Source organism: Tachypleus tridentatus, chromosome 8, assembly GCF_004210375.1.
Source record: "Tachypleus tridentatus isolate NWPU-2018 chromosome 8, ASM421037v1, whole genome shotgun sequence".
NCBI lineage: Eukaryota > Metazoa > Arthropoda > Merostomata > Xiphosura > Limulidae > Tachypleus > Tachypleus tridentatus.
In genome coordinates, this window is record NC_134832.1 from 113,447,780 (window position 1) to 113,460,768 (window position 12,989).

The 12,989-nt window shown below is 29.9% G+C and overlaps 1 protein-coding gene across 7 annotated transcripts in view; it reads left to right on the forward strand.

The window, feature by feature from the left end:
• The window catches only part of LOC143223238 (rho guanine nucleotide exchange factor 38-like), an 81,003-nt gene that overhangs the window by 2,056 nt on the left and 65,958 nt on the right, over positions 1–12,989 (forward strand). For 2 of the 7 annotated variants that reach the window (XM_076450903.1, XM_076450906.1), the window contains exons 1-2: positions 391–408; positions 7,424–7,694. In XM_076450903.1, the coding sequence (XP_076307018.1) occupies positions 406–408; positions 7,424–7,694 (274 nt within the window). In that variant the 5' untranslated portion in view covers positions 391–405. Of the gene's footprint in view, positions 1–390; positions 409–7,423; positions 7,695–8,603; positions 8,697–11,870; positions 11,981–12,989 lie in introns of those variants that run through there. The other 5 variants (XM_076450904.1, XM_076450905.1, XM_076450907.1 and 2 more) reach the window with 4 other exon arrangements.

A 12,989-nucleotide genomic window follows, 5' to 3' on the forward strand; every position in this document is an offset into this window, starting at 1 on the left:
AACTTATCGCATTAGAGTGTAGTTAATATCTTCAGTTTCAAAAGATCATGCTAAAGACCAACTCCTTTAACCTGTGTTGTACTAATTTGGCATTTAATAAATAATTTATGGAAATTTACTAGTGTCTGACAGAAGTAAATTATGCATATTAATCTCAACAGGGCTCCTGCATTTTTGTATTTTTTAGAGCCAGCCAGGCCCTCAAAACATGCATTTTTAGGAGCCTGCAAGAAGTTTTAGAAGTCAATACCTTAATTCATTGTAAAATGTTCTTTATAATGAAGGTATGGGCTTATCCAGGAGGGCAGGGGATCCACCTCTGTATAGCAGAATTCCAAAATTACAATACTTGTCTTTGGTTTTGGCTGGTGGTACAGATTGCATACAGAAGTTTCAATCCAAGTTATGGTAGGAATGATAGAGAACCACTTGTTGATTTTAATATGCCTGTGAGACAATCTTGACACTGGTACTTGAGACCCTTCTTCCATTCTTAAATACCTGGATTTGCCTCTGTGAGGTTATCAGAAAAAAAAACATTGAATTAAATAGCAGATGTAATGTAAATTGAAAGGAAACAAAAAATGGCATATCTCAATTTGTTGTGAACTCGTATTTCATGAAAAAACTTAAGTTCAATAATATTTTATACCACTCAAATGATTTTTATTTCGTACATGTTCTTTATTTTTTTCTCTAAAGCAGGATATAACTAACTTTTAGTTTCCATTTAAAGTAGTGTCCTTTAATGATCAAAATAAATAGTGAAAGAAAAACTTTGCATCACTAGCAATGTAATCTGTTCTAGATCCAATATAAAGTGTTATTATCTAGTCGACACATACTTGTCAAAAAATTGTTAACACTTTTGGAGAGATGGAAAAATCGTACAATTTACATTACCACTAACTTTGTAACAATCAAAACGTTATCATTTGTTTCATGATGTGAAACAGTTTTATCATTATGAATGCGTAATAAGCAAAATCCTCAAATTTCTCAAATCAGAAACATATGGAAACTTACAAATAGCTGTAAAAAGGCTTAGGTAGTGATGAGTTAAAATTGTTAATTAAATAATGAAAAAAATTTGGTTTTTTGGATCATCTAGATTTTTTAGATATCAGCATTTTTTGTAACAAAAGGACTTTGTACTTACAAGTAAGTGTACCTATGATATACCAGTATTGCCAAAAGATGTAGTCAAAGATGTTGAGAACATGGCATAAAAGTCAACACAAAAATTGCCAAAGTCAAAAATAATTTTAAATGAAAAAACAACAACAAATGTTGATCCAAAAAGTAATGTGACAGAAAACAGGCAATGGGTTCATGAGTATAAAAAGGAAAAAGAGGCAAAGCCAATACAGGGACATGCTGTAGAAGTATAGTAACTGGTTACACTACGATAAAGACAGTGGATTAATATTTTACAAGAAATGTCAAGAAGAGTATGAATCTGAAACTATTAGCAATGAAGAAAATGTTGTTAGTGGTCTATTAGCATGAACAGCCAGTAGTTGTTTTGTACAGATGGGTTTCATACCAAATTGAAATTCTATTTGTCATAGTAATTTACCCTCTTGCTATGGGCTTCATATAATATACACGAGTTTCTCTACACATTTGCACGTTAAGTATTTGCACTATAACTTTTAATACAGTATGTGTATTTCCATAAAATTAGATAGACATTCAGTAAAGATTACAAGTATTTTGTATACAGAAAATTAGACTTTTCAATGAAATATTTTTTACTAAATATTTATTTATGAAAATAGAACCTGTTTTGTTAATAATCTGAGTGCAAAATGATTTCACATTATGATTTAAGATTATTATTCATCTCCAAATTCTCAAATATTATTTGCATAATCTCTATAACATCCTAAAATCTTTTCAAACGTTTGTTTTCAGTGAGACTAAATTTTATGTTCTGTACTCTAACTATGTGGGGTCCGTGGGGTCCATTACTTGACCAACCTTGTAAACATCATTAAAGAAATAGGAAATAACTATAAATTATGCTTTTCTTCTGCTAGAATGACTACATATTATAACCTAAAAACACAAAATTTTAGTCTAAGTTGCTTAAGTCTCATAATGCAATATAATTACATATATATTTATTATTTTCTATTATATTGACCTTCCAGTCATGCCTAGCTAACATTACATAATTTTCATTGTACTCATGTTACTTATCCAGTAATATAAAACTGACCATTAGTCTTCCCTGTTTCAGCTGTGTTTTAGTGGACTAGTATTTTGTAATATACAGTCAATGAGTTCCTAATTTGTACAAAACTATAGGCATAGTATTTTAACATAAAAAAACAATTTTAAACAATGTTGCATTCGTTATACTTTGTGACATGCTAAAATCTGAATTTGGATGTATTTTTTTAATAGTTACTTTAAATTAAGAAATTAAGTCGCATATTAAAGTTTGAATTATAATGTAAAATTTGATTTCAAATTTACTGATGTAAATTCATAAAATAGTAGTTCAATAAACTTTTGAATGCAAGTCAACAAATGCAATGATGTGGCTTTTGACTTGTGACTCATCACAAAAGGGATAATGCACCATTCCATAATAGACTACTTATAGCTTTCAAAATACCACCATATCATTGGGCAATTATAGTTGGGTATTTCACCCTATTTATTGGACAAACATTTCACATAACTCAAACTCTATCATAGTGTAATGGAAATTCCATAACTTTGAAGTTTTTATATTTTTAGTTATATCATCTGCTTGATTAAGAAACACTTAGGTTCTTTTGATTTTAAGGCATCAGACAGACAACCAAGGTATTTTGTGGGACCATTGGCTCTCAAGCTGCTGCTAATTTCAAGGCCTTCTTAGGAAGAGTCTGAATGAAGTTCATCTTGTATTTTAAAAGTTCATTTATTGAAATATTTTTCATTTAAATAGATGTTTCATAAAAGAAATACATTAATTTGAATGAGAAAAAAATTGTTAGAGGTACAGTAATAGGTCAGCTTTAAGATAAAGTAGATCTGCCATAAAGAAAAAAAATGTTTGCCAGAATTTCCCATCTTTAACAAACACAACATGGAATCTTGTGTAATATTACATGTAGTAATTTGGATCTGTGAAGTTTAATGTTTCAAATTACAGTATTGTAATATGAATGCTTTTATATCACTTAGCATACATATATTATTTCCAGGAGATAGCAAGGAGCTTAATGGGTCATTCCATGTCAGATCATCCAGAATTTGGAAAATTTTCCAGGTGACCCCTTAAAAATGCCTTGAAAAAATTCACTTGTGCTCATCTACCCATATAATGAAAAACTGCCAGAGATTAGATCAATATCTCTAATAGTTTCTGATTTACAGCCCTGAAATTTTTTTTCTTTTTCATTTTTGGCAAATACATTTTTGGGCAACTTTGGCTGCTTAAAGCTGCAAGAGTAATGGTGTAGAAGGCTGAAATTTGCTACACTGACTGAATTAATCTCGCAGAATTCAAAAATGGTCTCAAACCAAGTTTATTTCTCTTAGGATTTGCATAGTGAGGCTGTAAAATTGCCCAAAAACCCAAAATCATAAAAAAACATTGGTTTATTTAATAAGCCACAGCTCTAAGACTAATATGATACAAAGTTGAATTTTGTTTTCAAATGTTTTATAACATATCAGTTGATAAATCAGCAATTGTTGCAATTAAAAGTGTATTAGATCTCCTGTGAAAAAATTTAGCTGCATGCAACTTTTTATGATGTAGCTAGAAATAGCCATACTTCAGGCCACAGTTTGACCATATCACCAGTTATTCAGCCTTTTCATATTTTAACCATATATTCTTACATCTTTGAAGGACCTACAAAAAAATCAAGATGGTGTTCAACCTACTTTTTGAGTTATAATTTTTTAAAGTATTCTCTCACCATACGTTTTGTACTTGAAAAAAAAACCTTCAATTCAGGTGTGTTACTGTATGCAAATATATCCATACTAAGCCATGTTAAACAGAAATATCCAAACACAGAGAGATAATTTATATCAGCAATGATGCAGCTTCCCAATACAAGAATGTTAAACATCTTGTAAATCTATGCTACCATTTTGAAGATTATCAGTTGTCTGCTGAATGTCATTTTTTTTTTTGCCACCAGGCTTGGGAAAAGTCCATGCAATGGAGTTGGAGGTATGGTGAAGAGACTGGTGGCTTGTGCAAGCCTTCAATTGCCTATAAATAATCAAATTTTAAGTGTCTCTTTGTACCATTGAGCAAAGGACTACATTCAGGGCATTCAGTTCTTTCTTGTCAATCAGGAATCAGTCCTGCAGAATTGTGTAATGTTTGATTAACTTGAGTGCTTTGAAACATGTAAAACTGTGGCAGGTATTAGGTCACATCATAGCTTTATTCCCCACTCTACCAACATATTGTATATGAGAAGGCTATCAAATGATGATGTGTACACAGTTGTAACTGTTGGTAGTAGCAGTGAAAGTGATGCTGCAGCAGCGCAAATAGGGTCTAATGATAGCAATGACAATTATCAGCCAGGGAAATATGTGGCATGCATATACAATCATGAATGGTATGTGGGAAACATAAAAGATAGATCAGATGGACATTCAGATGTGTTGGTGTCATTTATGAAGAAATCAAGAAACAAATTGTTCTCATGGCCTGTAAGGTCATGTAAAGATGAAAGCTGGATTCCTTTCCAACATATTCTTTGTCTGATAAATGCACCCACCTACCATGCAAGGCAGTAGTGCTCACCACTATGTTCTAAGTCAGTGATCTCAACATAATCAAACTCAAATTTCAAAAATTTATTCAAGCTGTCTGAACAAAGCAATGTTTATTTGATGTTGTTAAGGTTAATTTATCACCAAAGCAGTTTTTCAAACATTTCATTATCACGATTATTTCAGTTTGGTGTGACGATAATCTTTCTCAGTTATCCCCTGTTGTAGCACTGTGCTTTATGTGTGTGATTTACCTTTGTATTTATTATATTATGAATCTTAAACTCAGCCATATCTGCATAACTGTAATTCATACACAATATATTTGCATTGGCATGTGATCTAACTAGTTATGCCAATAAAGTTGTTCAGACATGAATTAATTCTTTCTTGTTTCTTACAACTTCATTATTTAACATTGTAAAAGGCTGGTTAGAATATTTCAGTGGTATTCATAAAATTCTGACAGATATTTTTCAAAATTGTATGGATATATTTCCACACAGTAACACACCTGAATTGAAGGTTTTTTTTCAAGTAAAAAATGTATGGTCAGAGGATACTTCAAAAAATTATAACTCAAAAAGTAGGTTGAACACCATCTTGATTTTTTTGTAGATCATATTCCGAAATGTAAGAATATATGGTAAAAATCTGAAAAGGCTGAATAACTGGTGACATGGTCAAACCGTGGCCTGAAGTAGGACTATTTTTAGCTATATCATAAAAAGGTGCTTGCAACTAAATATTTTTATAGGAGATCTCATAGACTTTTAATTACAACAATTGCTGATTTATCAACTGATATGTTATAGGATATTTGAAAAAAATTCAGCTTTGTATTATATTAAGTCTTAGAGCTATGGCTTATCACATAACCAATGTTTTTTTATGATTTTTGGTTTTCAGGTGATTTTACAGCCTCACTATGCAAATCATAAGAGAGATAAACTTGGTTTGAGACCAGTTTTGAATTCTGTGAGATTAATTCAGTCAGTGTAGCAAATTTCAGCCTTCTACCACCATTACTCTTGCAGCTTTAAGCAGCCAAATTTGCCCAAAAATGAAAAAGAAAAAAAATTTCAGGGCTGTAAATCAGAAACTATTAGAGATATTGATCTAATCTTTGGCAGTTTTTCATTATATGGGTCGATGAGCACAAGTGAATTTTTTCAAGGCATTCTGTGGGGGTCACCTGCAGTCACCTGGATGGTTTGACATGGAATGACCCAAATGTCCCATCTACATGTATGATATTCAATATTCTACCACCATCTTACTCCAAATTAAATACAAAACTGATCATGTTATATCCAACCCTGATTTCTGAAATATTCTTCCAAACTTCTATTAAATTTTTTCGATGTTGGAACGTTTACCATATCTGAAGGAAAACTGTTTCATAGGTCTACTACTCTATTAAAGTAGCACTGCCTTTACTGAATCTGTATTAATGCCCATATCTTAAACTTGTATTTAAGACATTTTTTGAAACCACCAAGTAAAGTCTTGTTGGAGACTGAGTTCATAAAAATGTATTACTGCACCACAAACTGTATGAAATGCTTAATGAGCCATGTTAACCATTAAATATTCTATTAATAAGTGAAAACTACAGTAAATTTCTATGAAATGAAATAACTGAAAAATATTACTTTACAAGTATCTACTTTTCTTGTATGGTTTCTAATAAATGAAATTAACATTTAAAAACAGAGATAATTGTGTAATTACTGTGTTTTCAACTTGAAAATTGACAACAATCAATTGTAAGTTCTATGCAAAAATTCTAAAAGTACAGTTCCTGGTGAAATTGTGTGTGTAGTTTCATCTAAGTGAAATAGTTAGAGAATTGTAAAATAGTGGTTTAATTATTTATCTTGATGCTTTCTTGCATTTGTTTTTTTTATAGTTCATTTGGTGCTATTTTATATTTGTAATTTGTATTTCATGTTACTTGAAAAATGTTTATTAACCAATAATGTAAAAGTCCTCATTTTTAGGAATATTAAGTTAAACTGTTAGAATGCATTTAAACTTGGTATCTTGAAATGCAACATTTGAATTTTGACAGAAACATTTTATCAGATCCTAGATGTATCGTAACTAGTTTTCAATTACTGTAATTATCATGATTGCCTTCAAGAAGCTATACTTTATAAGCCATACTCTCTACACACACACACACACACACACACACACAATGCAAAAAATATAGTGTGAGGAAAAAACTTTCAACATAAATGTATGGATACTGTTTAAATATGCTGCCACATTAATATACATAACCTAATCCAAATATTAATATTAATGAATTTTTCTGACAGTAGAGTATTACATTTCCATGATAAGTTAATAAATATGTTTGAATAATGGCTTGGTAACAAGTGTCAAAGGTTAAAACATTATGAATCTCTTGATTGAACACTTGATTTTAATCAAAATTATGTTAACCTTCATTTGATTCTTATATGGAATATTGTATTAAGGGAGGTTTTGAATTCTGTCAGATTAAGTCTTATCATTACTTTTTGATTGGGTTTGTGAATAAGAAATGTTTTATTTAAATTCATAGCAATATCTTTGTATTTGATGGATGGTTTCAAGAGGACAAACTTTACGTTTATTTATGGTACAGTCTTTACATAATGAAAAATATGTGTTTATATTTTGTTTTCAGGATATGGAAACCGGTAGTGTCGGTAGAGCTGTTTATGAATTCAAGACTGCTATGGAAGGAGAGCTACCGCTTGAAGTTGGAGATGTTGTACAGGTTCTTCAGGTCATAGACAAGTACTGGCTGTATGGTGTGTCCAACAAAGGAACTGGTAACTTTCCTTCTGGATTTGTCTTAAAATTAGAAGTTCCCCCAGTAACAGAAGATCAGCAATTGTTTGCTGCTGTGGAATCCTTTTTTGGTCAGTTGGAAGATGATTTGGAGTTTAGAAAAGGTTAGGAAGGTATATTTGGACGTTAAACCAACAATCAATGTTACCCGCATATTTGGAATAGTACTTTTGAATTTAAACTGTAATTCATTTATAAATCTCTTAGTTTTATATTGTCTGTTCTATAGTTATGACTGTTAATTGGGAGGACAATATTTTATAGTATCTTTATCATTTTGGAAAGTTTATAGTTACTGCGAGTTGCTTTGACAAGTTGTTGATAATAAACTGTACACGATGTTCGTATTTTTATTAACAATAAAAGTTATTATGTATATTATATTATGTTATGTTATATATGTATATTGTGGAAAATGAATATGTCCTTCATACTCTGTTGATCTATACACTAATTCTGTAAGCTGGAAAGTAACATGATACACTATGACAAAACCTCAAATGTGCCTAGCTGTATTTAATCACAATTGAATTTTAAATCTTCTCAGTTATTTACTGCTAATGTAAAAAATAACTCTCATAGATGTTACTCACCTACATGAATGTTACATCATTTCATGTACATTTTCTTGTATTAGGAACAAAAATATTTCTCAACAAAGCTTCAAATTATCAACACTTTAAAATCAGAATAATGATGATTTTACCAAAAATTAAGATAAGGAAACAATGAAAACACTTATGTTGAAAAGAAAAAAACACACACACACACACACACACATATCTCCAACTCAATATTAGAATATTAAGATTAATTTCCAAATAGTATAGAACAACAAGTGTATTAGAATTAGTATTTATGACTTGAAGCACTTGGCTAGAAGTAGCTACTTCTGCTTAATTGTTATGTGCCATTAAAGTTTGGACTTTCTTCATACCATAGAGTTCAGTCATATTTTCTAATTGTTGTTAGTACTGTGCTATAGTTTAACAAAGTAATTCTTTCATAGGCCAGCAAAATTTACCATTGTCAACTTTCCTTTGTCACATTTTTCCAAAAACAGTGCCGAATATCAGTGGTATGCAATGCTGATAGATTTCAAGCAGGTAGATTTCATCTTTAATCTGTTTGTAATTCCATATTTTTTGAGACAAAATATAGCTTAGTTACTTAAATTTATAAATTATAGTGGCATTCTGTGGTATCAGTATAGTAATTTATGATTTTTTGATTATTACAATCTCCTAAAAAATTTTGTTTCACATTTTCTACCTACAAAATTTGAAAAGTCTTAACAACCTACAGGAAGCAGTGAACAAGAACAAGAGTTGCCATAAGTGGAAGATATATATAGTAACATGAAAATCAGTTTGTTCTAGTAGCAAAAGAAAATGGTTAATGCAACTATAATACTTATAAAATCTTGAGCTTTGTAGTCTTAACTATATGCGTAACTTAAACAGTTTTCCACTGTTTACTTTGATTCACTTTTATCAGGTATAGCCTTTATGATTATGGTACTTTCCCTTGGACCAAAACATTTTTGGCATTTGGTGTGTGTTATCCTTTTGCCACTCTATAACCCTTTCATGATGCTTTTTGTTGGATTATTATCTTCTGAAATAAACCCAACTATCTTGATTCTTACAAGAACAAAGTTTCTTGAGTTAGAAATATCTTTGTCCATGTCTTAATCTTATTATATTGGTTAAATCTCTCTTACCATTCTGCTTTTGATGGAGAAATTGTCAACATAATGTTTACCAAGGGGTTTTAAATTCTCAGCATCCTGGTTCATCAAAAATGCTTTTATATGCATCTATAACACGTCTGTTGAGATATCTAATGATTTATATTTTCTAGTTCAAGATATTTTCCAAAATGATTTTCATCTTTGCAGCCACTTTACACAGCCAAAGGTGAAAAGTGAATGTGCTGAACAGTGTGTGTGTCCTCCAAGGTGTTTTATTAATCTCTCTTTTTAGACAAAACTTGGCTGAAAACAGTTCATCAGTGTCAGCATTTATTTTCTCTCTTGTTTTATGGTTTTTTGTTGTTTTTCTCTGAGCCAAGTCACTTCCAATACTGTAAATGCATCTTTTCTGTTTAACTCAGTAGTACTCTCAATTTCTTGCCCTGATTCTCATGTTTAAAGGCTTTTCCTTCAATTCATTCACTCTCATTTCTACTTTAGAAATCAGATATTTCTTCTCTTAAAAAGGGAAAGGAAATTTGGCCAGTCTTATCATGAAGCAAAGAAAATTAAAAACTTCTGTATTAAAATCATTTAAGTAACAATTCCTTTCTATGCATTCTTACTTTTATCTATGTATTTTGGAATAATAATAATACAACTTGAATACACTTTTCAAGACGTTTTTAAATTCATGCATATACCCACGATACATTTTAGCATCGTAAGCACAATTTTTGCTTTGTAGAACTTATCTTTGCAAACTGAAGAATTCTTTTCTTGTTGCTACATGATATTAGTAAGTTGTGTTAAAGTTTCTCATATGAAACACTATTTGTTTGTTTGTTTTTCCATTCAGTCTCATTAGACTTTTTATCAGCTGTGTTTCTATGGATTTGTCTAAAACATTTCCATATTTAATACATATAATTTATTTGGCATTCTTATTATGTTCAAAGTTTCTTTTATGTGTTTTGCACTCTTGTCTTTAACTGGGACAAGTCTCCATCTGAAAGTTCTGGAAACTGTCTACACTTTTGACAGAACATTTTATCATTCTCAATTTTCACCCCAGGAAATTCTTGTAACTGGTTTTTGACTGATCTTTTTCTTTTATTTTTATGGTACGTCTTCTGGCTGAGTTTTCTTTTTTACACTTTGACCCTTTCATTTTCTTTATTCTTTCTGTTTATCACCTTTCAAATATTTTAGAATTTCAGATCGGATAAAAGAATTACACTCCAATCTTTTGTTGCAAAAGGCAACGTGAACAATTGCCTGCAGCAATAATTTGTTCAAATTTTGATTTCATTTTGAAGTGACAGTTCTTAAATATCTAGCTTTTCCCTCCTCAGTTTAACACATTTACACTCACTATTTACCATGCTTACTTGTTTACACAATCTTATGTTGAATTGGTCTGTTTCTTTTATGCAAATGTACTATTTGTGTTGGATGCTTAACCAGTACGGGTAGTTCATCTTGAATTGAGAATCATTCGTAAAAGCAAGCACACAATGGAAAATTGAGGCTGGATTGAGGGTACATGCTTTGACCTCAGATAAGCAAACCTAGTGTTTGATACATGCACATGCATCCTTATTTTAATTCACAAAAATGTTTAATTTAAAAATTTGTGTTACATATAATTAATGTGTAAGCTCTTGTCACAACTAGGTAAGATACATTTATAAAAATAGTATAAAACATTCAAAGTGTGCAGAGTAAGATGATGTCTTTCAGGGACCTGATTTTAATATTTTTTTGATCTCCTTAGGATCTGCATGGAATTGCATTATAAACCTTGTTCCAACAAGTCAATAGAAGTCCCTCTATATTCTACTGTTTTGTATTGTACAATAAACAAATAACAATTTAACAATCTGAAAGTTATTTTACTTATGTGACCAAAAATAACATAAAAATACATTCATCCACTTTGTTTAATCTATAACAAGTGCAAAAGCTATCAAATTATCCCCAAGAACACCATCAGGTGATAGTATAATTAGCAAGTACCATACTTCTGGTTTAATTCTATTTGTTAAAAATATTGTATTTATATTAAAATATATGAGAAAATATTTTTCTAGCTACTGTTGTGTATTGTCTAAGATAAGATAATAAATGTCTTCCAGCTCTTAAGTTGATGTGATTCAAACTGATAAGAATACTAGACAAAGTAAACATTATAAACTTCCTTTAGAAAATGTAAGAGAGACTGGTTGTAAAATGAAAAGAAAAATGATTTTAACCATGAATTGTTTAACATAAAAATATAATTTCTAAGATGTAAAAAATTAGAATGTGTATCAAAGAAAAAAAAAGTTGACTTATGGTGTTTAATAGCACTGTCTTTGTAGTTGAAAGTTTGCCAAGTGTTTTTTTTTTTATGTATACATGTGTCATTTGATTGTCATGCACTGACATATTTGTGTAATTGTGATAAGAGAACAAACCATTTACACATGTACGATGAAACCCAAATATCAGTGCGTACAGTACTACTAATTTGTGTCATTTCTATAACTGAAAGCTGTTTGTAATTTGTTTTTCTAAATATATCTGTCATATGATATCTGAAGCCAGAAGTGTGTGGTTATTTGTTTTAGATGATGATTACATCATCAAAGTGATTTTTTGTGACTCGTTGGACCCATTAAAAAGTTAATTTCAATTTGGAAAACTAAAAGTTTGGTAAGAATTTTGTATGTAGTTAAAACTGAAGGAGAAAAACTATTACACTATAAACTACTCTTGACAAAGTTTAGTTGTTTTAACTATAAAATGCTTTAATATGAAACATTTAAACATTTTTTGGTTATTTTATAAAATTAGTGTAATCCTTACTGTTCCATGGAAATCATAACAGATTTTATTAACTAACAACCAGATAAAGAATTTATACATGTTATTTTAAGTTTGTTATAAGTATATCCTCAAACACCTGCAATAGTTTGTTCAAATTAAACTTGGTTATTCTAGTACTTGTAAGCTTATTATATTTATAACTTTATAGTGGTTTTAGTTTATATAAATTCTTTAACTACTGCTTTAACAATTAAAATATTCTAAGTATTGTGAATTTATAAAGCACAAAAATGTACTGTCTTTTCAATTCAATTAGTGGATTAGTTATCTGTCTGTTATTAAGGGTTTGACATGCAGTTTGTCTGAGAGTTTATTCCTGCTGAAAATGAAATAGAGTTGTACAAACAACTTATTTGTAGTGTTGTAGCAATAAGAAGGTTTTGGTGAGAAGTATATACAAATGTGGCAGTAAATTTAAATGGTTAAAGATTTTTAAAAAAAGTCTTAACTCACCTTGTTAGGTTACATAATTTTATGTATACCTTCATTATTTGTTTCACTATGTTTGATTATGTGTAAATTTTTTGATATAACTGTAATATTACTGAAGTTACAAAGTATATGTAAGTCACTTAAAAATATTTAAGGCATTAAAAACATTGAAAGGTCAATTTTTTTCAATTTCTCAAACTTGAGTAGTAAATTGCAATTTCCAATTTTTATGATCATGTGGTTTAGTATTTGTTCACTGTATATTGCAGTTTTTTTGTGATCAAAGTTAGATTGTTTTTACTTATTGTTTATGTAACAATAATGGTTTGTCATAAATGTTAAATAGCATTTATACATGTAAAAGTTTGCATTTAATTGGAAAATTATTCAGATTTATACTTTT